At 42.7% G+C, this 25,478-nt stretch overlaps 1 protein-coding gene across 6 annotated transcripts; it reads right to left on the bottom strand.

The window, feature by feature from the left end:
• Window positions 1-329: 329 nt before the first annotated feature.
• PLCXD2 (phosphatidylinositol specific phospholipase C X domain containing 2) lies at window positions 330-22,831 on the bottom strand. 6 transcript variants are annotated; one of them, XR_015704771.1, is made up of 6 exons: window positions 22,608-22,831; window positions 10,131-10,591; window positions 8,698-8,939; window positions 1,921-5,959; window positions 1,076-1,152; window positions 330-495 (listed from the first exon to the last, which is right to left on the bottom strand). XR_015704771.1 is itself a non-coding variant. In XM_087757772.1 (4 exons), exons 1-4 carry the CDS (start codon window positions 22,747-22,749, stop codon window positions 5,797-5,799), a joined length of 1,008 nt encoding a protein of 335 aa, XP_087613898.1. In that variant the 5' UTR covers window positions 22,750-22,831; the 3' UTR covers window positions 330-5,796. The 6 variants fall into 6 exon arrangements, 1 of the variants encoding a protein (XP_087613898.1); XR_015704772.1 differs by having other exon boundaries at window positions 330-1,152; window positions 1,921-2,028; window positions 3,624-5,959; XR_015704769.1 differs by having other exon boundaries at window positions 1,076-5,959.
• Between the last annotated feature and the right edge of the window lie 2,647 nt (window positions 22,832-25,478).

The raw sequence follows: 25,478 nt of genomic DNA, 5'->3' as shown, positions 1-25,478 counted from the left end.
ACACAACTGGATCCATGCATTAGCATCCTGTTACCCCAGTGTGTTCAGGCAGAGATGCACCTGTGCAGGCAAGCAAGTGCAAGCATACAGTTTTCCAATCGCTTTGCATTACTACTTCCACAGGGAGGTTCTCAGCACACCCTAAAAATAAGCACGTTGTCCAGGTCTGGCTAGCCAGGGGACTCAAGTGCAGCGAGATGTGGCACTTCAAGAAACCAACCTTCAATGACACCACTCTGCATCAGAAAAGCAGCTGAGCTCAACTGATGTTAATTGACTCACAATGTAATCATCACACACCAAAACAATCAGCAGCACAGAACACATAGTAAAGATGATTAACTCAAGTTGTACTTTTATTTTCAGGATTAAAACCCTCAATAATATAGATGCAGAGTAAAGCAAAAAAACAGATGTCAACCCAAGTTTATCTGCAGTTCGAATGAGGCATCCTGGTTTCACAAAACTGAATTGGACGGATGGGTAAAGCACAAACTGCCAAGAGAAAGAAGAGAAATGCACAAAATATAAATTGAGAGCAGGTAGCTGCTCTTCACCTGGCTCCCTCTGCCCCCTTCCACAGTATAAATAGCACAAATGAAATTCAACTGCAAAATATACTTGACATCGAGCAAAATCAAGGAACCGTCAAAATTACTTTTATATAGGATGTACTGATCAATATTTTTTCCAAATTAAGAATACATTGCAGTTCAATTTAAGTAAGATACAGAAGAAATTATCACAGGTGTAACAAAGGGTAAGAGAAGTACTGTTTCAATGAACACCACACAATACATAAATACTCAGCAATATAAAATAAAATTAGATTCAGCACACAGTTCTACAGTTGACATTCCTATTCCAGTCCCTACAATTAAAAGTTAAAGCTTGTTTACTTGATAAGACTCAGAAATAAATACAGAAGAACACAGATTTCTTCAACAAGATAGACATATTGAATCAGGGACTGATTTTTTTTAATACAGAATACAGACTGATTTAACAACCTAAGCCAAACAGCTAGTAGGATTATCAGCGGAAGGTGTGACTAAGGAAATCGCTATACTCTTACCACAGTTAGCCCAACATACATGTCCTTAGCATAACATTTATTTGTTCTTCAGCATATGCTCAGGCTCTTCTACCCGTCTGTTGAGTCAAAAACCAAAGGTGGAATAAGAATTTGTCAGACAGAAAAACAAAAAAAATTTTTGACTGCTGAAAGGACTACATCTTGATCTGATTTGAATTTTGAATTAAGTTTCATGTCAGTTCTGTTCTTCACATTAGACAATTTCTCTGTGCTTAAACAACCACTGAAAATTTGCCCAAAATTTTGTCCCAAACAGTGGTCATCTGACCGAAGAATTTGCTTAGTAGGGATGGGTAACAATACGCTCAAGTCTAGATGAAAGTTTTACTAAAACTACATATGGACTCTGTGTTTAATATTGTATAGTCAAGTAAACCTCAAGTCATACATGCTCTGTCAGACATCCACAGGTAACCTAATTTTGAATGAAAACAGCCATGTCCTCTACTTATTATAGAAGTCTTAAACCCTGGTCTGCCAGATGATACAATGAACTCCACCTGAGACAGGTATGCAAAGAAATGATTTCCAAAGGCTGAGCCAGATGAGAACAATAGGTAACCATCTTGGCAGATGCTTACTTCTGTTTGAGCCACAATCCCTGCTCAAAAGTGCTTCTTCAGCTTTACAGCACAGGTACTTTCTAAACTCCAACATATAAACTCACCACCAACACAGCAGGAAACAGTGTGTGTCAGGAGCAAAGATACCATTTTCCCTTTATTCCTTTCTTTTCCGACAGGGGCCTTTTTGCAGTCAGCATTTGTGCTCTGAAGACTCCCAGTCTGACATCTCTCACTGACCACAGCACCCCTGAAACTTGCCTTGCCAGCAGTGTCTCCAGTGGGATCCTCTCCATCACAGCAAAGCACATGCAAGTTGGTATCCCTTCAGTTCTTGAGATAAAATTGGACAGGAGGAATCTGTCTTTTCTTCTCAAAAAAAAAAAAATCAACATTATGACTCCCAGCTCCACAATTGTTAAATATATTTAGGACAGTAGTTCCCAAATAAGGAGCTGAGCAATTGATAGTCTGCAAGATTTAGTAATAACTCCTCTATGATTTCACCTACAAGCACACACTAAGATGCTAAAAACTCATATATTCTTTTTTCCCTGCTGCTCCCCATCAGGGATACATACAGAGGTCTCCTGTGCCTCAGGTATGCCCTTGAATTGCATGTGGCAGTGATCCAGTGCCAGGAGAACGGGCATACCACCAGCATGCTCAGCATTCAGTGATTGCACATTAGGACAAGAAATGACAGTCATAACACAACATATAAGTAACCTGAATCTGTAAGAACAAAACATACAAGTAATTATTCAAGAATATGCAATTAAAGTAAGTATTTTGCCTCAAGCAGCTACTAGTTCCCTGGCTTTTCCTTTCCCAGCACCTCCAGAACAGTCAAGTCCTCAGAACAATTCTTTTGGGGGAGTTTTCCAACTAAACTGTTTAAAAGTGAACCCTACTGCTTGGGGAAGCTAGAAGCAAGACAATCACTGTATTCAACAGATGCAGGTCTGCATCAACAGCCAGGAAGCCCCAGCTGCCTGCATTCATGCCAATCGTTATTTTTCTCAAGCTCATACATACATGACCTTGCAGGCTGTCACTTGCACCCAGCTGCAGCCCGCTCTGAGCTGCGGCCACTGTCACTCACCGGCCAGACCTGCTCCACTCCGCAGCCCCAAACCTGGCTAAAGGCTGCCACACCTTCACTGTGGGCACGGGCTGCAAACCGCTGCCTACTTCCTTGATCCTCCCTTCCTGCCCAGCTCACCTTTCTGCTTTTGTAACCCCGGAAAATAGAGTCTGCAGCCCAAAGTCCAAGTCTAGATGAGCTCTGTTTTGCAAGGTGTAAGGGAATCTGGATATGCTGTGGTGCTGTGTCAGAGAGATAAGCCTATTATGCAGGCAGCTTTATTATGGGCTATAGTGTGTAACAGAAGAAAAGTAGTTCATATTGCTTAGGATGGTTTAGGACTACCCTAAAACCAATTCTAAACATCAGCATTAACGTTGCCTGGAGTACCCACAGGAGATATCCTGTTGCAGGCAATTGTATCTGTCAATTGCCCAACTCACTAGTGAGACTGTCAGGTTCCTCACATTGAAGCGTAACACCCAAGCACTGTTCTGAAGTGACATGTCTCTTCAGACAGGCCAAACTTACAGAATTGTTCCCTCCCCCCCACTTCATCATTAACGCTAAAGCTAATTTTCCATTTCTTCTCCCTCTGCTAACATTCTTAACACCTAGCGTGCCTTTGCTCTATTTCAAGAGGCAAGAGCTAACAGCAAATATGTTTGAAAAACTTCTGAGTTTATACTTAAAAATATCTAACCAAAGCCCTGAGTTGCAATCATCACATCTCTATTCAAATAAATACAACAGGACTAACACCACAGTCATTACTGTGCACACACAATATAAATATTGGTTAAGCCTGATAAATCTCTTTTGAGGTAGATATATACAGTACAAAATATTAAGAGTCAAATGCAAACATCGTACTCACTTCACCTTCTCGCCTTGTCCTCAAGTTCTGCAGGAAACCTTGCAAGTGTATTATTTCTGCCTCATCAGCATTCAAACCAAGTTTTTCCGAGTTCTGAGCTCTAAGACAATTTGCAGCTAAAAGACCACTGAAACCAAACCCATACATTTAACTCTATCATGGAGTTCCAGTTGGGGCCGTAAGAAAAGTAGGTTAACACAAAATTCAGCTAAGGAAAATTCAAGTATTTTAAATAACTTTGCAAATAAAACAGTGCTGTTCAAAACAGGTTCTAACAGTTTCATCAACAAGAACAAAATACCAAAAATAAAAAACCTTCTGCTGAGGTTTTCAAAGGAGATTTTAAACTAGAAATTTAAGCTTTAGTTCTTAAAAACTGCTTTTCATGACTTGCCCCCCATCACTGAAACAGAAGAGGAAAGAAGACAGACAGCTTGAGAGATACCCCCCACCCCCAACTCCCATAGAAAAAGGATTGTTAAAAAAATTCAAGGAACTCTAATGAAAACCATCCAACAAACAGATAAATCAGATTACAGTCTGCTCGGAACTCGGCCAAGGTTCACATGGAAGGTTTGCAAACCTTTAAATAAGCTTGTCCTGAGTTCAGAGTTTGTGACAAGCAAGCAAAGAGGTTTTACATTTTTCTGGGCTGTCAGACCATGACAGACACAGGATACGATAACAAAATAAATAAGAAATCTAGAGATTCACTTTTCTTTTGAATAAAATATCTATAAAGACGATCCATTCTACTATAATAGCTTAGAGATTAATACAAATTCATAATCACTGAATAATTAGTGCACCAACAGTTGCTTTAAGATGATGGAGCAGAGAAGTATCCACTAGTCAGTCACTTTTGTTTTTTTAAACCAAAGATAGATCAGACTGTAGGACTGCTATCAGCTAGTCAATTAAGTGCTGGTAAGTCCCAACACGTGACTGCATTGGCTCAAGCAGACATGGTCACGTTTTGTTGGGAATCAACACAAAAATAAGTATGACTCCAGAAAGAAGCAGCACTGAACCCTGCCTGCGCTTGTGTGACTGCTGCTTACTTTGTCACAAGTGGGTACAGGCCGGGAAAATCTCTCCCATAGCTGCGGCTCTCTGACTACAAGCACAACTTTTGGGTCTGATTTCGGAATTCACTGTCACATTGCAAATCAGAGATTCAATATTTGGGTTTTGAGCAGTCCCTGTCAGCTCCAGTTCTTTGAATACCAAGTAAGCTCCCCCTTAGCCCACCTCCTTCCAGAGAAAGGCTGTCTGGATGAGAGACCTTCCCCACAGAAAACTCGATAGATGGAAAAAACAAGTGACCAGCAAGCAAAAGAGAAAGGTTGTGCTGTGGTTTCTCAAGTGTTTCAACAGGAATTCAGACTTGTGAGTTACAATCCTCATAATTTAAAGACTGAAACATACTCCAAATTAATGCCAGAAGAAACACACTTAAACATGGTCGCAGTAAATGTATTAAAGTAAAAATAAAGAGGTCCAGAAGAAGAGTTTGGAGTCCAAAGAGGCAGAGCTTCCCAAGCCTTTGCCTCTCAGGCCCAAAGGACAGTCTGGATATTCACCACAGTGTAACAACAGCTTCCCCCTGAACAACAGCAATATTGTTTCTTCAAGTCAGCCAGAGGTAGCATCTAAAACAGCGTAATGAATACAGCAGCAGCCTCCAGCTGAGCCCAGCTACGCCTGAGGTGGCCCAAGAACAATGCCCCCTCGGCCAGCCTGGTCACACTGCTGCGAAGGGATCAGCAGCGATCCTCGGTTTGAGCCGAGGTGTTGAGAAACAGGCGGGATGCGCACGCAAGGGGACGGTGAGTCCCGTCACCAGGGAGACGCGCACCATAATCGGGTACATCTGCTCCGGAGGCCAGCCTCTTGTTGGCAGGCAAACGCCACACCAGACTGCAGCAGATGTGTGCATAACTTAGTCAAACACGTAGCCACAGCCACACACCAGCACCCAGACAGCACTTTCTGTTCCACTCAGATCCACGCACCACTGGGAGAAGGGACCCGCCTCTACGTGATGTTTAGCCACATTTCCTCTAGAATTTCTTTTTAAATAAACAGAGATTACAATAGGTTTCACTTAATAAATAAAACATTTAGCGTAGTTCGAAGATGTCCACTGAGGAGCACAAGTGGGACACAGCAATCAGGATTTAGTTGCAGATTCATCCTCTTCCAAAAGGAGGTCATTCAGTGCAATGACTGTAGCAGCAAAATCAGCCAGCTCCACAAAGTCTGATGTAATTATGTTAACACCCATAACACCTGGCTTCTGTGCTTTCACCCAGTTCAAAATCATGGGCAGGTTCCTAGAGAAATTGAAATAAAGATAATTAAACATTTTAAAAGAGATTCTTCTCTATGCATACTTCTCTTATTTCAAATACAACATGCTGTTTACAAATTATGTCATCATCTCACATTTGTGATCAGGTCCTGACTGCCACCCAAAATGCAACCAGCTGATGAGAAGAGTGCTTAACATAGCATGTGGTTATTAGCTATCAAACAGAAATATTGGTCAGTCATCAATTCAAACTACCAAGCATACAAGATAACATTCGTGAACTCCATAGTCACTGAGCAGACTGCGCTTCAGGATTTAAATGCTGCACTACAATTTCCTCCATCCTGGTTTGTTTTCACCAAAGCATGCACTGAACTGAAAGCTTAATTTCACAGCAGACTTCAGTGGGGCACAGAGCAAGGCTATATCTGGCCCAAGATGTTCCCCTGCCCACCTCTGCCTTCGGCTGGGCAGGAGAGAAGTTGTAGGGGCAGCACACTGCATTTCTACCAAACTCCTGCCAGCCTCCAGGGCCACCCCGAGCAATGGGATCAGGGGAACCAAACCCAGAATCAAGCCCTCAGCTCTGTAAGGGTTGAACAACCCACCATACATCACTAACCAGGGAAAGGTGAGGTGTGTCAGGAATGGAGTTAAAAATTCTACCGCAGGGAGAAATTTCAAGTCATTTCTTGGACAGAGTGCAAGTCAGGAGTCTGCACAAGCTTTTTTGCACTCTAACACACAAACACCAAGGTTTTCAGCACAATTAGAGACAAATGACTAAATATATCAGAATTGTTTAAATTAGTATATTTAATATAGTATGCTATAACATGCATACAAAATTATACGAGAAGATGGTAGGCAAATTGGCTAACAGGATGGGGAATTAAAAACAAAAAAAATCCTAAGAGCACCCCACAACTCTTGTTCCAGAAAAAAATCTCTCTTCTCTTGGTTCTTGGCAAGAGAACTTGAGTGAAAGCATAATTACTGTCCCTGCAAGGGACACACCAGACTTCAGCCAGCTAACTGTGAATGTTGCACATTTCTCCTTTAGCAAGAGCTCAAGAACACTTAAATATTCATATTCAGGGCAAAATTTCCATATGAGAAAGCAGACATCTACACAGAACTGCAAAGGCAGATTTACACATGCAAATCAGCTAGCATGTGTAAATGTATATAAGCAATCATGCTTTAGCAAACAGCAGCATCTATTTTAAATTTTCAGTTTACTTTCAAGCAAGTGGTAACAACGGGGCTGAGCTAAAGAGATGGAGCGAAGGCAGGCTTCCAGCCTACCAGTGGCCTACAGCCCAGATCTGTGCCAGGAGTCACGTGAAACAAAACTGCTCACCCCTTCCATGAAATTAGGTGATCCTTTACTAGTTTAAAAACAGAAATTCAGTACGATCTTTCCTTTAATCACGAGACAACAGTACATTTAATATACAGTACGCAGGCATAAGTTACAGCTGTGCTTTCTGTGAAGTATCCCCACCAAGCACACATATTTACATTTGTGCAACTTGTGACAGCAAACACCAGCCTTAAAGCACCTGAGCACCATCTAGTGTCTAATGCTCACTGCACAGATGTGGGCAAAGCACAAGCCAGAGTGCAGACCTGAATATATTGCAGCAAACATCATTGGGATTTAATTATCTTTTGCTAGATTAATGGCTGTAAACAGGAAGGAGACTGAAGACTCCATGATTTGTACTTCACCTGGAATTTCCTTACTTCCATCAACGACTTTTGTGACTGCAAAAGCACAACACTTGCTATTTTTAAAAATGATTTTTAAGAAAATAAGTTATATTTACTTTGGCTTCAAGTAATACTGTAATTACTTCTAAAGTGACCAATGATTCTCCCAAGGGGAACATGAACTAGCCACTGAAGATGTGTGTTTACCTCACTGCTTAACATTAAGCTCAGTTGCTGATCAAATTAGACTGGTTGCAACCACCTTTACAAGTGTAATTTATAACTTAATATCATTATGGCAAGATAAACTGTTAGTGACATCAAAACAGGCAATATTAGACAGTGAGCCAGGAGACCAGATCCCACCAGGACTGTTACAGTTTTGTCAATTTTTAGCGAACAGGCTACTAGATGATAACGCCATAAAATAAAGTCACATGGAACCTATCCTGGTCATGCTGTTAACACTTAAAAATCACTCTCTGCGCTACTCAAAGCAAAACCCTCTTCTAATGATCTTACTCACAGGCAAATTATTGTACAACAGTCAGTGGTATAAAAAAAGTCAAATCGTTAACCTAATTTTTGGTAAAAACAAAATAAAAACTGCCCTAGGTCATACATCTTTGGCCATTACTGAGGCAGATTTGTACAGACAAATGCAAAACTGAGCCCACAAATAGGCAATTTTCCGCTGTGGCACAAGCTCTTTCCCCCCTAAATTCAAGTTCAGCCAATTTGGAATGAATTATTGGTTTGAAACAACAGGTCCAGACCATGCTTTATGAAATCACATCATTCAGAAAGAGCTCCAATTACCAGGAAACACACTTGAGGTGCATATATACCCTGTTACTTCATTGTTTTCAATCATTATTTTTAATGACTGCAAGTATCTCTCATGAACAATAGTAATGAAGCAAAACTGCATGCTTTCATCAAGTCTTACTTCTAAGCAAACATTTCAGTTTCTTGCTTACTCAGTGCCTCTTTCAACATGGAACATGGTAAGTAAAGAACTGAAAAATCAAGACAAGTCCTTACCTATGAACAAGTGTGTTCTTCAGACCACGAATTAGATGCCGTGCAATAGTTTTCACTCGAGGCGTGAGAATTGCTTGAGAAACATGGAAAGTCCCATAACGACTTCGTTCCTCAAGAGTGGTCTCTAGGAACTGTAACAGTTTGTGCACATTGGTTGTATTAGCCCATGGTGCTGGCATTTTATTCCCTGGCCACAGGAAGGGGTATTCCTGATACAGAGGGTAGTGGTAGAATATGAGAACCTAACAGAACAAAGAAAAGGAGAAAAAAATCAACAAAAATTCACAACTATGTTATTTCTGTTTAAAGAAGATGTTGCACTGGTTTATGCTTATACTGTACTGCTGCAGCTAGCATAGCAGTGAAAAGAGGACCAAGCAAAAAGAAGCTGCTCCTGAGTCATGAGTGTCAGTAAGTTTGTTGCACTACTGCCAACAAAGGAGATGAGGATCATTTTTGTTAGCTATGAGGACAGGATTGCTTCAGGCTTTAAGGATCATCAGTTTAAAATGAAAAAGTTGTCAGAAGTATACTGACATGTCATTCAAAGAATTCAGCTTAAAAGCATTTCAAAGCACTGTCTGAGTATATCACATCTGTACTTGAAGTTAAGGATTTCAGCAGTCTTGCCATCTTCTGCGTAACTCCTATTAGGTAGCTGAAGTGTACTGAGCTGACCGGCGTAACGGCATTCCACTCGCACTTACTGCATGAGATGCCAAAGTCAGTCTTGCTGTCAACAAAATCTTCTCTAAATCAAGTCAGTATTTCATGCCTTGTAAGGTGGTTCTCTATAAGAGGATAGCACAAAAGATGCAACGCTTTTTATTAACACCCAAACTTACAAATAATTCATTTTGGACCCTAGCACTGACAGCATCAGTTCAGAGGAATTCCTCAAAGCCTCATGTATTTCACAGTTTAAGAATTACATGCTGAAACCCTGTTCTTGGTTTGCATGTATGCATGGGAGCAGTTACCACAGAGAAGCAGCATTTAATCTTGCCACTATAGATCTGGATGGCTGCAAAGGAGCTAAGAAATTCTGTACCATACCTTAGTCACGTTAAAGCTTACACACTTCACACTGGCCAAAAAGATCAGTTTATCAAATCCTCATCAGCACAATATGCTTTCCCAGAAGAGAAAGCCATTTGTAAGGAGCACAAGGGCTCGGGGATACTATCATTTAATTATTTAACAAATGCACTTGGGAGCAGGGCACAGTGTAGCCACACCATGGATGGAGGGGCTACACAGCTGCACATAAATGGAGGGAGACATGCACACTACATAAAGGAGGCCTTAGTGGGCTTTAAATTGAGTGTCAGCAGTGTCCTTGGTTCAAAACCTGTGAGTGGGAACCACACCCAGCTTCTCTATTTAAATCTTAACATTTTGGGTTTGAGAAACAATACACATCCTTTCCCTACCTGGTGTTTCTTCTCCCACATGTACTGTAACGTCACATATTCTACACATTCAACTGAACAAAGTTTAGATCCAAAAGCTGAGTGGATCCTGTTGATCAAGAAGAAGTGATGGCTGTTGTCCATGGCGTAGAAGTGATTGAAATCCAAGAAGATTACTTCCTTGGGGTGCTGCTCAAGAAAGGTGTTAATCTCCTTCAGCCCATCCCATACTTTGATGCCAAACAAGCCGTGTATGAAGTAAATCTCTTGTCCTATTTCCCCAGGTTTGGAAGATACACGAAGATCAAAGTAGCGGATCCCACCTTCCAACTGCTCTTTGAAAGTCAGATTTTGGGTCACTGACCATTTCTTCATGATCTTTTTAACCAAAGAAATTCTGGCCAAACGTTTGATGGCTGTGGCTTGGTCTGGTCCCACAGGAGATTTCTCATCAACCCAGTAGCTGAAAGAATCATGCGACCCTAGAAACAAAAGCCAGAATATTTAATTTTAGAAAACTGACTCCCCCAAAACACATATACCCATGTGCCCTGTAAACTGAAAAAAGTCCTACATGCATAGCAGGGTCACAGGAGAGTTATGCTCAAGTGTGAGTCTTTCAGCCTATCCTTTACACCTTAGTTCTCCCTAACTGTGCAACAAGAGCTATGCCTAAGGTTCTCGGTTTAAACTGTGTTCTTGTGTGAGCTCCCAATTTCAACGCACCCTGAAAAATCATGACCATAAGACAAACATCAGTGATAAAGGGAAACTTCCTTCTAACCTTCCTTCACTTACAAACTATCCATCTACCTCCAAAGCTTTCCCAGAGCCTGGTACATCACTGATTTGAGATGAGACTTCAGCTTCATTGAGAGAACCTGAGGTTTTATTTTCATTCTACCTGGTAAATCCAATCATGACCTAATACACCACAGTTCTTGGAACAGATATCTTCATTCATGCGATAGACAGAGGGATCTGTACATGCATGTGCCTTACCAGCACATCTTACTTTAGCCCCAAGATGGTAAATTATTAGTAGTTTGAACAGTGGGCAACAACTGGCTGAACTTAAAGGTGGAACAACTGAGTACACCACCAGTTACTGTGCGGTTAGATACCAAGCTCACATTAAACAAGTTCATGAATGTGTCTTTTACCTGGCAGTGCTTTTGAGTGACCACAGGTATGGTGAACATAAAATTCACCAAAAAATATGACTAACAATCAAAATTGCCAGTGCCTGCCAAAATAATGCACATCTGACAAAGCTCCTGTAACACAACTTGTACCTTGGCAGACAGAGGAACTGCATCTCCAGTATAAAATTTGTGCTTACTAGAAAAAAATTCCAACTGAAAAATTCAGTAGTAAATGGAAGCAAAACTGAGAAATAACAAAATTCCTTCAAAATAACAGCTATTCAGAGACAGTGAAATATCCCTAGCTTGGCCAAGTCAGTAAGAGAACAAAGAGTAACAGGGCAGTGTATCTCAGTTTATGCTGTACCAGAGCAGCATAAAGCAAAGATAGGCAGAAGATGATCTACCACAGATTGATGTTTACCAGGGCTTTCTAACCATTTACACCAGGCACCTGCATTCTGGCCAAGAAGCTGCAGTCACTCCAGGCATGACTTCCCTGTAAAGCCCCAGCCAGGAAAAACACTACAGGAGCCCTAACAGCCCTGCTCCCCTTTTTTCTTCAGGACAACAGATGAGAGGTTCCCCATTGAGCCAAACCCCAACCGCTTCCTGCACTTCCACACACTTTGCTGAAGTACAGGGAAAGCATCTTCACCCCCAGTCACCACAAGCAGCTCCTTTTCCAGCTGCCTCAGGGATACGGTGACCCTGCACCACACTGCCAGCATCTGCTTTTTCCCTTCCTGCATGCCCCAGGGCTCTTGTCCCTGCTTCTGGGACTAGACTTTTCCAGAATTTCCTCCTCTACCTCAGTCTGCAACTCTGCTAAAAAAAAAAATCCTCATTTGTCACTTCCAATTTCAATACAACATTTGAGGCATCCACAGCCTCCTTTACCCAACCCTTTTGTTTGTGTACCAGTGCTTACTTGAAGACTGACACATTTCCTGTGATGCAAGGGCAGAGCTATAAACAAGATTATGATCTCAATTGGATTATCTCATCAGGATTTTTTAATCCAGATGGAGGTACAGACTGTGCACAAATCAAGCATCAGTTCACAATAACCTTAAATGTACTCTTTCTCCATGAATTTCAACTAGTTCAAAAGTACTGAAAAGGAACTGTGAAAGTTAGTTTTCAGGCTTTACAAATGAACACTAAAAATTAATTCTAATCAACTCTTCAGGAATTCTTTACAGTCTTTGTAAAAATGTGCCTCTTATGGGGCTTTCCATTCAGCCTTCTAGAAACAAGTGACAAGTAACAAAAAAGCTGTTTTTAAAAGATGTCAGCTTAAGAAGCTATTTAGTACCTGTCACAGTAAACTACATCAAAAAGTAGCTGTCAGTTTTGGAATGACACCTAGATTTTCCCCACCTCCAAGTGGGAAGCCCCAAACAAAATACAGCATCGAACATCTAGTGAAGACACTTCAGAAGCAGCCATAGAAGGCCTGGCTCACATTGCAAGCTGCAACTCAGATGTTTCAGTTTCCTACACCTCCCCATACAGCAGAATGAGCCTTTCAAGCTTCTACAATATTTGGAAAGGAGACTTCAATCGCAAGGGGCTTGTCTTCTGCCTCTGAATGAGTCACTTTGCACAAGGAAGTCATGGGGGTTTTTGTTTTTCTTTGTGTGGGCATCGGTTGGTTTGGTTGGGTATTTAAGTTCTCAATTCTATCCATTTGAATTTCTCCCTCTATTTAGATCACTGTAGAAAATTGTTTAACATGCTAGAATAAGGCCATAAGAAACATTTTCTTCGCATTTTAACTAAGACTGTGCAGCAGCCTCTAGAGAGCTGTCTACAGAAGTCAGCCACACCATTATGCTCCCTCAGACAGTCACTGATAAATCTGACTCACAAAGGAGCGACAACTTAATCTGGCATAAAATACATTGTTGTCAACTCACTTGTCTAAGCAAATCCGAGCCAAGAAACAGCTTGTTTTCCTAAGTCCGATCACATACTTTACAGCTACAAAAGCCTTTCCTTTGCAGATTGCCACATTTAAGGATACAAAGGGTAAATTTCTCCTTGCACTATCACAAGCCAAGTTCTATTTTTAGCTCTAGAAAGCAACAAGAAAGAAAACAAGCCACAAGCACATTGCAACTTTTTCAACACATACTTTAAGAACTGCACTCCTTAACAGGGCAGCTATTTGAGAAACTGAACTGTATGTGACATGCTTCTATAGTTAGAGAAGATCCTTAAAACTCCTGCCCTGTGGCTCTGTCTAAAAGCCCAGGAAACTGGACTTCTCATTTACAATGAAGTCGAGACGTATACCTAGATATAACCAAGTAGAACATGAGCTGGAGCATCTAAAAAACAAGCTCTCCTTTTCACACTTGGTAGAGGACCACCTCTTGAGAAGGACAGGGAAGCATCATTGATGCCGAGGCTGGAAAAACACAGCAGAAGTTCAATTAGATTTTCCAGTGGTCATTCACAGAAGGCCAGCCACCAACTGGGAGAAATATCTAGGCCAAACCTAGACTCAGAACATTTTTACTCCAGTAAGAGAGAAAAGCAAACTGAAAACCTAAAGCAACAGTAATGGACACTTGTTGGGCTGAAAGGTAAGAGCTAGGTGAGGATCCACATCAACCACCAGGCCCTTCTTTAATTTACGATCACTGTGTTACACTATCAGCTCAGCCACTGGCTTTTAATATAGCTTAGCTGTGATGTTAAGCCACATGCTAAGCTGATTGCATCATGGTGTCAAAATAATCCCTGCTCTCCTTCGCTCTCCCCCTGACCTCCATGCAAGGCCTACCTATTCTGTAGCCATGGCATGATCCAGGCTGGTTGTTGATGCAAGATTTCCTCTGAAAAACTATAATCTAAACCAATCCAAACCTGTATAGTTTCAAAGACACAAGCCTACGCCAGATGCTGTAACGTTGTACCATAACAGTAACGGGGCTGGCAGCTGCTGAACAGAGCAAGAATCAAAAAAATCTCACCATGACATACACAGAAAAGTCCTTTCTGTGTATACAAAGTCCTTTATGGTCCATGCTCCCCCCCACCCAAACGGTGTGCGTCTTTCCAAATGATAATCACCACTTTCTCAGGAAAGTTAAGAAAGCTCAGGAAGTCTTGTCAGCAAAACATTGCAGAGGACACCTGACACCTTAAAAAATAAGTAACACCCTGTTATTCAATAAATCCATTCCTTAAACTTGTTGACTGTGAACAAAGTCACCAACATAATTTATAGCTTCCATCTTACAGACTGAGAAATCAAAAGGCACAGAAACGTCAAGAAACTTAGTCTTTGTTGTCCTTCAGGTGAACAGAGGCCAGAAGCCCAGCCTGAACTGCCTCAAGGGCATGTTCTTGCACGTGCAGCACCCGTCTTGAGTCCCTGCACATGAGAACGGATTAGCGTTCAGATTGCAAATCTTACTGAGCTGCTCCAGTGACATAGCATCAATCTGGTGCTCAGCCCTTCCCGAAACCAAGCTAGGCACTGGAAATAAAGAGATGCTGATTTGCCAATTGCTTCAAATAGGCTGAAGATGTATAGCATGAAGCAGCAAGCATTAAATTTAAGCATGAAAGTCTGCACATTCAAAAAAAAATTAGGGGACAGCTAATCAGCTGGCAGCTCTTGCAGAGCGCCAGACAATGGCTGCTCTGTTTTGGCTTCATTTCTTTCATCTGCCAAAGATTGGAAGCTTCAAGGAAAGCAGTCACACCCCATCAGATGCCCAGATATTTAACTATCAAAGGCAACGGTATGGTTAGAGTAGTGTTAAAGAGGTATCTTTCAGACACGAGATTGTTAAGATGATGGATAGTCCTCTTAATTTTATCCTAGCAAGTGCAACTGTGGATTAATTTTTATTCATATCTTTAAACCCCTTTTTATTCTCCTTACACTAATTTCTCAAGTTAATTGTATGTTAAATAGATTGCTTCTCAATTCAATTTGTATGTTAAATAGATTGTATTTCACTGTTCAGGATGACTTTTTTGTTGAAGCCTTTGCGCTAATTGTTAGAAAGCAGCCTTTTATCACCACATCTGCAGCAAACTCTAACTTTCCAGTGTGTCTATTTGTCATGCTACTTAGTCACAGATAGTCAAATTAACCCGTGGTGTAGCTCAAACAAATGCCACTAATCAACAGAATGTTATTAAACCTTGAATTTCAACAATTACTAGCTATACTGCTTTGCATTATCTTTTGTTTCCACATCAGTACTTTCTCCACACACAGCTGCAGCGCAGGGATAGGAATCAGCATTATCTCACCAACCCCGGTGTCCTTTCACAAGCTTGTGAATTTACCTTCGCAGGTTGTTAAAAATATGAATACATGGCATGCAAAGTGCAGAGATCTTCCAACACAGAACATGCTTGGGCACTGCCAGTTACTTGAAAACAAGATGAGAACTCCTGTTTTTTCAGATACAAGCATGCCTACAGTTCTATCACCAGTCTCCCTGGTTGCAAGGCTGTGACCAGCCAGGAGCAGCAGTCAGAGACACTTTCCGCAAAGATCTGTCTAACCAAGAAACAAGAACGAAAGCAGAAAGGCAGGAGAGTGCACTGTCAGCAAGTTTAACAAGATAGACAAATTTGTTTTGATCTTTACATTAATGGAATATTAACAGGATGAAAAAATGCAAGAAAACCTCTTCTGTTATGTTAAACATTTGTAAGAAGCAAGGTCAACATGCTGTTCCAACCCACTAAAAGCATTAAAGGGTCATTTATGGACACCCTAGCTGTAGGGCTGCCAAACTTCTTAGAGCAAGCTTTGCTCACTACACAAAGTACATTCCCTGTATATTAGGAAACACCACACATGACATAGCACAGCAAGCATTACATAGCCAAGACACCTAAAAGCACAGTACTCAAGTTCCACAAACATAGGATGCAAGTGCTAGCAAGTTAAGGCTGTCCTGCAAATGTTCTTTTAAACCAAGTGCCCTGTGTGTGCCAGAACTGAGGGAAAAACGGGATAAACAGAAGTGCCTCAAAGCCCAGAAGTCCTCAGGATTCATTAACAATCAGGTCATTAACAATCCAGATTTTCTAATCAAAAGATTAACATCTTAAAACCTCTTCACTCATGAAAAGCAAATCGAATCATTCCTATTAACCTGCCCAGCAAAAGGAGGAGAGGCAGGAATAACAAACATCCTACTGATAATTATCTAAAACTATTGAGATTAATATTTACATTCTAATGGAACCCTAAAAGAATCCTTTAGGTATTCTTAATGCAGTCTCATTACAGAGGGCAAAGCCTAGTACAGACCAAATCCTCTTACGAAAACTTCCCCTTCCTATCAAAGAATTATCCCGATTTCCCCCCACTGCCCCTTTCAGGGTGGGGGGGATAAAAGGGGTACAAAGAGAAAGGGAGAGAGGAACTGCTTAAAACTGTCTCGGTCACAATATCACACGGTAGCTTGCTTTTCTTCCCAGCCAGGAGAAATCCATTTGGCACTGGTTGGAGTTACTGCCATTAAGGTTTTTTTGCAATTTAGCAATGACTTCCCATTTATCAGCAGCCTCAGCTGTCTGCACTGGGAAAGCAGAAAGTGGCAGTACTTCTCTACCATTTCAAAGCCTGAATGGATCCACCTCCTCTGAAAAGAAAAAACCTTCAGTTTGAGAGTCCTACATTCCTCTTCTGTGAGCACTCAGAAATGCATGGACCAAGGACTCAAACTCTTTTAAGAAGGCTCTATGGAATTTTTTTCTTGTTTTCATTACACAGTACTTTTCCCTCTTTTTACATCTTTTTGGAAGAGCAGGCAAACTGGAACTTTCAGACAACAGGGAGGGAGAGCAACAACCATTTGTATCAACATTATATTTGGTTTTCTCAGTTTGAAGTAAAACTTAAGCATGTTCTGCACTCATTTACCAGGCAGTGAAGTCACTCTCTAGGGCACACAGATTTTAATACATAAAAAGGAAGAAAGTTTTTCCTGATCAAAAAAAGAATCGCACAGAATTGCACAGAATTGCACAGAATTGCACAGAATTGCACAGAATTGCACAGAATTGCACAGAATCGCACAGAATCGCACAGAATCGCACAGAATCGCACAATTTGGAGCAGAAGACCAACATTTACTACTTTAGAAGGCCAGGGACACATCTCTCCTCAGAGATCAGTGAACAACAAATTAAAGACATTTCAATAACTATTGCAGCTCTCCAACATAGTCTTGTTTTAGCCATATTTGAGCCAACATTATTTTCTCTGTTAAAAAAATGCTTCTGGAACTGCAAAACTCAGCCCTTCCATCAGCTTTAGCTGCCTATAACCCAGCATCCCACAGGCAACTCTCCACCAATTGTCCAGCCTGGTACAAGCAAGAGCAGCACCATGTTGCAACTGCTCTGCATTGCTTAGAAATGAGATCCTGGCCAGCCTTCCACATACCTTCAGAGGATGAGTTAATACATAAGAAAATGACAGAAAAGGCTCTGTGCACCACCAGAAGCCATGACTGAAGAGCTGCCCTACCTCTCCCCAGAGATGTAGGCTGCCCTGCCTGCATGTCCCACACCAGCAGGGCACCCTGCCTAGCATTACATACAGCTCTAGGCAAACCAGTATCTGAAAAAAATTAACCTTTGGCAGCAAAAAAAATCTTTAGTGTTTCAAATCAGACTCAGATATACAAAATTTGACAACACAGAAACATTTATATTTCAATATTAAGAAAACCTTACAATCTAGGACATGAATATTGGTGTTAAATGACTTTTAGTATTACATTTCAAAGTGCTGAACTGAACATTTTACTTTTTCCAATTTTTCTATTTTTTAACTATCTTCTCTAGTGACTCAATTCAAATTGAACTTAGTTCAGATTCAAATTAATTTGTGCCAACTAAGCTTAATTCTTTCCTCAATAGCAGGTTCACTAAAGCTATGTGAAAGAAAATATAATCCCCTATGTTTTGTAAATACAGCCATCCTACCTCTTCTTTCCTGCCCACACCTGCAGCACTGTGACACACCAGGTTAACCGTCATGCTCCCTCAGGACAGCCGCACACTCCAGCACCCATCCTGGAGTTTGGCCAAGCACATGAACAGTTGTTTTGGGAAGCTTTTCTGGCAGGAACCACTTCTCCAAGAAAATCCCCCCAAACAATTATCACAGAAAAACTTTCCATTGGGTTAGGCTTGCCGAATGCACTCCTTTAGAGTTGTAGGACCAAACAAGCACTGATGGAGGGAAATGGGAGTCCTGGTCTTTTTTTTTAGGTGATGGGAGATGGAAGGAATGGAAGAGGGAAGGCAGGGGACAGAGGAGGCATTTGACTAGCTTACTGGTTTTATGAAGTGGCACCCATAACTATTCTGGGTGCTCCTGCAATAAGGAGCTTGCTTACCCTCCCATATACCAGTGGAACCTTACCTAAGTAACCATAAAGTTCCTTTAGAAGATAAAGAAAGAAAATCAGCACTGTGGAAAAACTCACAGCTAACTATCCTGACCAAAATGGGAGACCAATCCAGGAATACAGTTTGATCAAAAACAGTAAGTATGCCTACAAGTTATGTCATGGCTCTTAATTATTCAAAGATGGAACAACCCAGACAAGATTAAGGAAATGCATTATTACCAAGACCCAAAGGAAATCTGAACTGCCTACTCCTCTGCTCATCACATTCATCCAGCACCTTGGAGGTTGGTAATAAAACACTCTATAAGCAAACACTGATAGTTGGCAGTTAACATCTGCTAGATTGCTTTGCTGTCTAAAGACAACTGGTACAGACTTATCCTGATCTCAGAAAGTGGATCTAATTGAATCAGCTGTCCTAATACAAGTATTCATGTAAAAGCTCAATGAAACTGGAAAGCGGTGCTGTATCTTCAGAAGCAGAGAGACTTCTCGGACTCCAGCACCTAGTTAATTGTGATACTGTAAAAATTACTTAGAAAGGCAAGTAGTCAAAACAAAACAGTACAAATTGGACATGCCACAGTGCTATGAATTATGAGCATGCAAGTACAAGCAAGAAACAGGTTAGGCTTCTCCAGCAAATTCATTAAATAGCTGATTTACTTTGAAAGCAGATCAGTGACAGCACTGCAGCTTTTCCTCCTGTTTCATTGCTCAGGGCAGGGGGGAAACAAAACCAACAGATGCACATTAAGAGATAACCAAGGAAAGCAGTAAGTGTCACAGTCATACACAATTTCATAAAATTGTCTGAAGTAAAACAGCTTGAGATTAAACACATACTATCATATACATTACCCTGCCAAGGGTCACACTCACAATCAAAATGTTTGAGAGTTCATTTTTAAACCCACATTCAAAAGAGGATTAGTCTGGAGCATAATCAAGAGAAAATCCTCTAGACTTCCACACAAGGTCACCACTTGAAGATGGTTAATTTTGTTGACTATATTGTATGCATGTAAGCTGATGACATTTTAGTTACTTGATATTTCACAATTTCTCATTGTGAAAGATTCCTTCTCTCATGACATCGCACAGGAAACCTCATTTCTTTTCATTGGACGAGACTATGCTGGTTTAGAATTTAGTCTAGAGTTTTTCTAATAGAAACAACAGAAAAGCCTGAGCTCTGGAACTGATCGCACCCAAGCCTTGGAGGATGATCTCAATTTCAAAGTCTCTCCTCTGTTTTGAGCATAAAAGTTAAAGCAGCATGTAAACACCAAACCGGCATACCTCATGAAACACCCATCTTAAACATTATTTGTTACCAGTTGGTTCTAAAGATTGAGCAAATAATGACTTTCTCTGTCCTCAGGTAGCACGTTTCACACCACATTCAATAGCTCAGGGAATCATACAATAGTGTAAATTCAAAAGGACGACCCCCAGAGGTCACAGCTACCTTTTTTTTTTTAAAGCCAGTGAAAACAAGTAGCTTTAAAAGCACAACTGTTTGCAACAGATAAAGAAGCAGAATTCTATACAGGCATCCTTAGCATCATACATGAGGATTATTACGACTTTCCCGCTTACAATACCATACAACGAATTAAATCTAGGCAGTTTCTTTTCTGTGTATACTATCAATTCTTTCACTTTAAATAGCCCCATCATGCCACCATTTTGTCACTTTTTAAAAAAAAAAACACCAAAACCACAATCTTGTATTCTTAAAGTGCTGCATTTCTCCAAAGTGCAATTAGGTAAAAAAAAAAATCAAAACCACATAACAACAGTTTCAGGTTTTTGTGTGTTGACTTTATTTAAAGTTAAAACAAGTTTTAAGGTTTCAACTGCTCCAGCACCTTCACTAGAATTACATCTCTGCTCCTACCTACAAAGAATGACTGGGAGGCAGGGGAAAACAAAAAACAAAAATCCAAAAAAACCAGTGAAGTCCATCATTCCAGCAGTGAAAACAAATGGATCTGGAGACAGACAAAAGCAGTCGACACCTGTCATATGCATGCACAGGTATTAAGCACAGACAAAAATGCTTCTCCTTTGAGCTGAAGCCTACCTTTCATCTCTTTTGAAGATAGCATTGGCCTTCATTGCTATTCAGCACCTGTAAACAGATGCCTCAACTGCAACCCATTTTGTACAATCCTTTCCTTGCACACTGCTAGTAACATCACCTTGGCTCCCAAAAAGGTTGCTTGGTCAAGCACCACACCAACAATCCACTTCAGCAAAAGAATCACTGGACTAAAATAAAAAAATAAAATTCCCAAAACATCTATCCAAAATGTCTTTTCCCTGCTTGCACATGCAGGAAAGGGGTGGGAAAATACACTAACTTTAACCACAAGTAAACATACACTGCAAGATTTTCAAAAAAACACCACTATTTTAAAAGCACCATGGCATTACTGAAACAACTCATTTCCTTGGTTCCTCTTCTACAAACATCATGCAACCAGTACTGTAAGTGATGGCCTGTGACAATGCATCTAAGGCAATCTAAAATAACATTCTGCAAAGTTTCACAGCCCTTAAGTGCTACAATAACAAAAAGTTGATGTGTTGATTTATTACTGTTCACTAAAACAGAGAATGTTTGCTTTGCCAGAAGTTTCAAAATTTGCAGTTGCTTGAATTTTATATGAACACTGAACTGCCTTTCTGCCCCCCCTTCCCTGTTCAAATGAAGTGGGTAACATAAAATGGTTTTGCTTCGGGGGGGGGGGGGGGAAGGGTGTTACTTTTGATCAAAACAATGCATTTGAACTGTTCTACTTCAGGTAATACGGCAGTGAGTGCTGTGATATCCCACAGAAGGTGTGTAGCCCCTTCTCTACTGCTTCAAATGTCCTTTGGTTATCTCTGCTGGCACAGAGAAGGAAGTTATTCTGTTTCTAGGAAGTGTCTCCGCATGTCCTTTATATAACACATACCCAAAGAGTTTTTATAAGCTAAGGCAATGCCATGAAAATCAAGCCTGTACCACTAATGGCCAGTCTAACATCCAGTATCGGAATAAGCTGCTACTGTAGCCACCCCCAAAGTCTTCCCTATTGACACTTACAACCAATACTAGATTATTTTTTGCCATTTACAGATGGAAATTCAGCCTCATTCCTGAGTAACTTTAAGGTCATCTGTTGTCTTCCTCATTTGTCTGTTTATCTAACCGTAACCTTGAAATGATGACACTTACCCTTGCAACTTATTAAACTAGAAGCTCTACACAGGAGCCAGTTACTTTAAGTTCGGCTGGAAAGGGAGCACATTTTATAAGCAATTACAGTATTTTAGTGTCCTCAGCATAACATCATACATTGAGATATTTCATAACCGTGCTGTACCATTTTTCCCTCTGGCAAGCCATACATAGGTTCTGCTACAAAAGACATTTCCATTTGATGAACCTTCAACATAAGGGGTTAGGGTCAACATAAACAAACTTTTCAACCTATCTGCTTTTAGCCTTGCTTAAACAACGTGAGAAACCTTAAGAGGACCCCCAGAGGTCACAGATACCTTTTTTTAAAGCCAATGAAAACAAGCAGGTCAACGGGTTGGAGACTCACAGTGGTATTTACAGAAGACTAAGCCCTCCTTCCCCTCCTGCGACGGATTCGTGTGAGCCCTTGCTCACAGCTGGGTGCTCGGAGCCCGCCGCCCGAAGCCCGGCTGCCGCAGCTCACGCGGACGCCGCGCCTGCGGCCCCCAGCCCGGCAAACGCCTCAGGGCCAAGCCTCGGGCGGCAGCGCCGGAGACAGCGGGGCCCGGCCCAGGCGGCCCCGAGCACTTTACTACGGGGGGACGCGACCCCGCCGCCGAAAGACGACTCCCCGCAGCGCCAGGCCCCGGCGGCTGCGGCACCCAGAGAACCCCTTCCTTCCTTCCCTCCCTCCCCGCCGCCCTACCCGGGATGGCCAGGTTGGAGAGCGGGTAGGAGCGCAGCGCCGCCGACAGCGAGCCCATCCAGTCCGCGTTGCTCTCCGCCATGGCCCCCGCGGCCCGCCGCCGCCGCCGACGGCCGCCCTCCCTCCCGGCCGGCGGCCTCATCCCCGGCCTGGGGAGCGGGGCTGGGCCGGGCCCGGCCGGAGCGGCGAGGGGCGGCGGGGCCGTAACCGATAAGGGCCGCCCGCCCCTCCCCTTATGTAACAGGTGCGGCCCGGCCAGGCGCCGTGCCGTCACAGCGGCCCGGCGGCCAGCCATTGGCTGTCGGCTGCTGGCCCCGCCCCCGGCCCCGCCCCGCCCCGGCGCTGGCAACATCCGGCTCTGCGGCGGGAGGAGGGCGTGTGGGTGGCGGCCGGCGGGGCCGGGAGCGGGGCGGGGAGGAGGCGACCTGGCCTGTTCCCATCAGTAGCCTGCGGTCCCGGTCTCGGCTGGGGCAGAGCTGATGTTCTTCCTCGTAGCTGGTATGGCGCTGTGTTTTGCATTTAGGACGAGAATAATGTTGATAACACACTGATGTTATAGGTGTTGCTGAGCAGTGCTTGCACTAAGTGCTACACTAAGACAGAGCTAGGACAGCTGACCCCAACTGGCCAAAGGGATATTCCATACCATATGACAATGGGCCGGTATGATAGGGATATTCTATACCATATGAAATGGGCCTGTGTGAACCTCATGAGGTTCAACAAGGACAAGTGCAAGGTCCTGCACCTGGGTTGGGGCAATCCCTGGTATCAGTACAGGCTGGGGGATGAAGGGATTGAGAGCAGCTCTGCCGAGAAGGACTTGGGGGCACTGGTAGATGAAAAGCAGGACATGAGCCGACAATGTGCTCTCGCAGCCCAGGCGGCCAACCGTATCCTGGGCTACATCAAAAGAAGTGCAGCCAGAGGGTCGATGGAGGTGATTCTGCCCCTCTACTCTGCTCTGGTGAGACCCCACCTGGAGCACTGCGTCCCGCTCTGGGGTCCTCAGCACAGGAAGGACATGGACCTGTTGGAGCGGGTCTGGAGGGGGGGCCACAAAAATGGTCAGAGGGATGGAACACCTCTCCTGTGAGGAAAGGCTGAAAGAGCTGGGGTTGTTCAGCCTGGAGAAGGCTGTGGGGAGACCTTATTGTAGCCTTTCAATACTTAAAGGGGGCCTACAAGAAAGATGGGGATAGTCTTTTTAGCAAGGCCTGCTGCGACAAGACAAAGGGTAATGGTTTTAAACTAAAAGAGGTTGGATTTAGACTAAACACAAGAAAAAAATTATTCACGATGAGGGTGATGAAACACTGGAACAGGTTGCCCAGAGAGGTGGTAGATGCCCCATCCTTGGAAACATTCAAGGCCAGGCTGGATGGGGCTCTGAGCAATGTGATCTAGTTGAAGATGTCCCTGCCAATTGCAGGGGGGATGGACTAGGTGACCTTTAAAGGTCCCTTCCATCCCAAAGCATTCTATGATTCTATGATGCCATGCTGAACAAAAACTGAGGATGTTGGCTGGGGGCGGGGGAGCAGGGACACTGCTCAGGAACTGGCTGGGCATTGGTCAGCAGGTGGTGAGCAATTGCATTGCGCATCACTTGTTTTGTATATTCTTTTATCATTATTATTATTATTTTCCCTTCCTTTTCTGTCCTATTAAATTGCCTTTATCTCAACCCAGGAGTTTTAACTTTTTTCTGATTCTCTCCCATGTCCCACTGGGGGGGGAGTGAGCGAACGGCTGTGTGGTGCTTAGCTGCCTGCCAGGTTAAACCACATTACAATACTTTGAGCTATGATATGGAATTACAAGTAAAGCACAACGAACTTTGCATTCCAGGCTCTGTCTGTACTACCCAATCAGGCACATGCATTTTAACACCTGGAGATGCACGTCCTGGTGTCATTGCATGGGTCTGTCCGTGAGGAAAAAGGTAAAACCACCTCTCTGTGACCCTGTCGCGGGAAGTACTCATCCCAGTACATCTGCAACAACTGAAGTAACCATTACCATCGTTTTTCTTCTCTTCCTGCACCACCTGACTGATGAAACCTGCATAATGTCTGACCAGGTCAGAGGAGGGGGAGAGTAACAGTGTCGTCTGGGACTAGAGAAATGTCAGCCAAGGGCCTAAATGTCCTCTCGCCGCAGGTGGCACCACACAGGGCTTCTGCAGTCCTAGTCACCTGAAATTCAAAATCCTTTGAGCCGGCCGGCTCTCCCTTTACTGTTGATGGCACCAGCTGTGAAGCTTTGCACATGCCCGTGACTTTCTACTACGGCACTGTGTGGTGATACGCTCTTGGGGATGTGCTCACCTCTCCAGTGTGCACGTGTGTGTGCGGGCACTCACGCACACACACGCAGCTGCCCCACGGGTACCAGGGAACGGCTGTGAGCTCGGATGCTGTATCTACTCTACTGTAGCACCAGAGAAGCTACCCCCAATATAGAGGGCCAACGCCGTGGTTTTACGATGTCAACTGGTTAGTAAGTCTGTTAGCTGGAGCAGTTTACGTACTGCACCTGACAAGTCAACACCACAGCGGAAGATTTAAGGATCAAGATGCAGCAGCCTCAATCCCTTCCACCTGCTCTTTCAGCAATTCCCTTTCCCTGACAGTCTCACACTCTGCCTTACACTGCATGTAGCTGTTGGGTAAAGCATTTTGTCCGAAACAATTTCTGGATTTGCTGTGATACACAAAATGGATCCTTTAAAAAATATTTTTTCTCCCTTGCATTATTACATATCTTCAAAGGATAATGCTTTGTGAGCAAGTTCTCTTAACTGCTTCTTACAAATACATACAAACATATTATCTCCATGCTCTTTACGCAGGACATTGAGATGACCAA

The sequence above is a fragment of the Nipponia nippon genome, unplaced genomic scaffold, assembly GCF_047370975.1.
Source record: "Nipponia nippon isolate SJK-2023a ecotype South Korea unplaced genomic scaffold, ASM4737097v1 scaffold_2, whole genome shotgun sequence".
Lineage (NCBI taxonomy): Eukaryota > Metazoa > Chordata > Aves > Pelecaniformes > Threskiornithidae > Nipponia > Nipponia nippon.
This window is presented reverse-complemented; position numbering and strand designations above follow the sequence as displayed.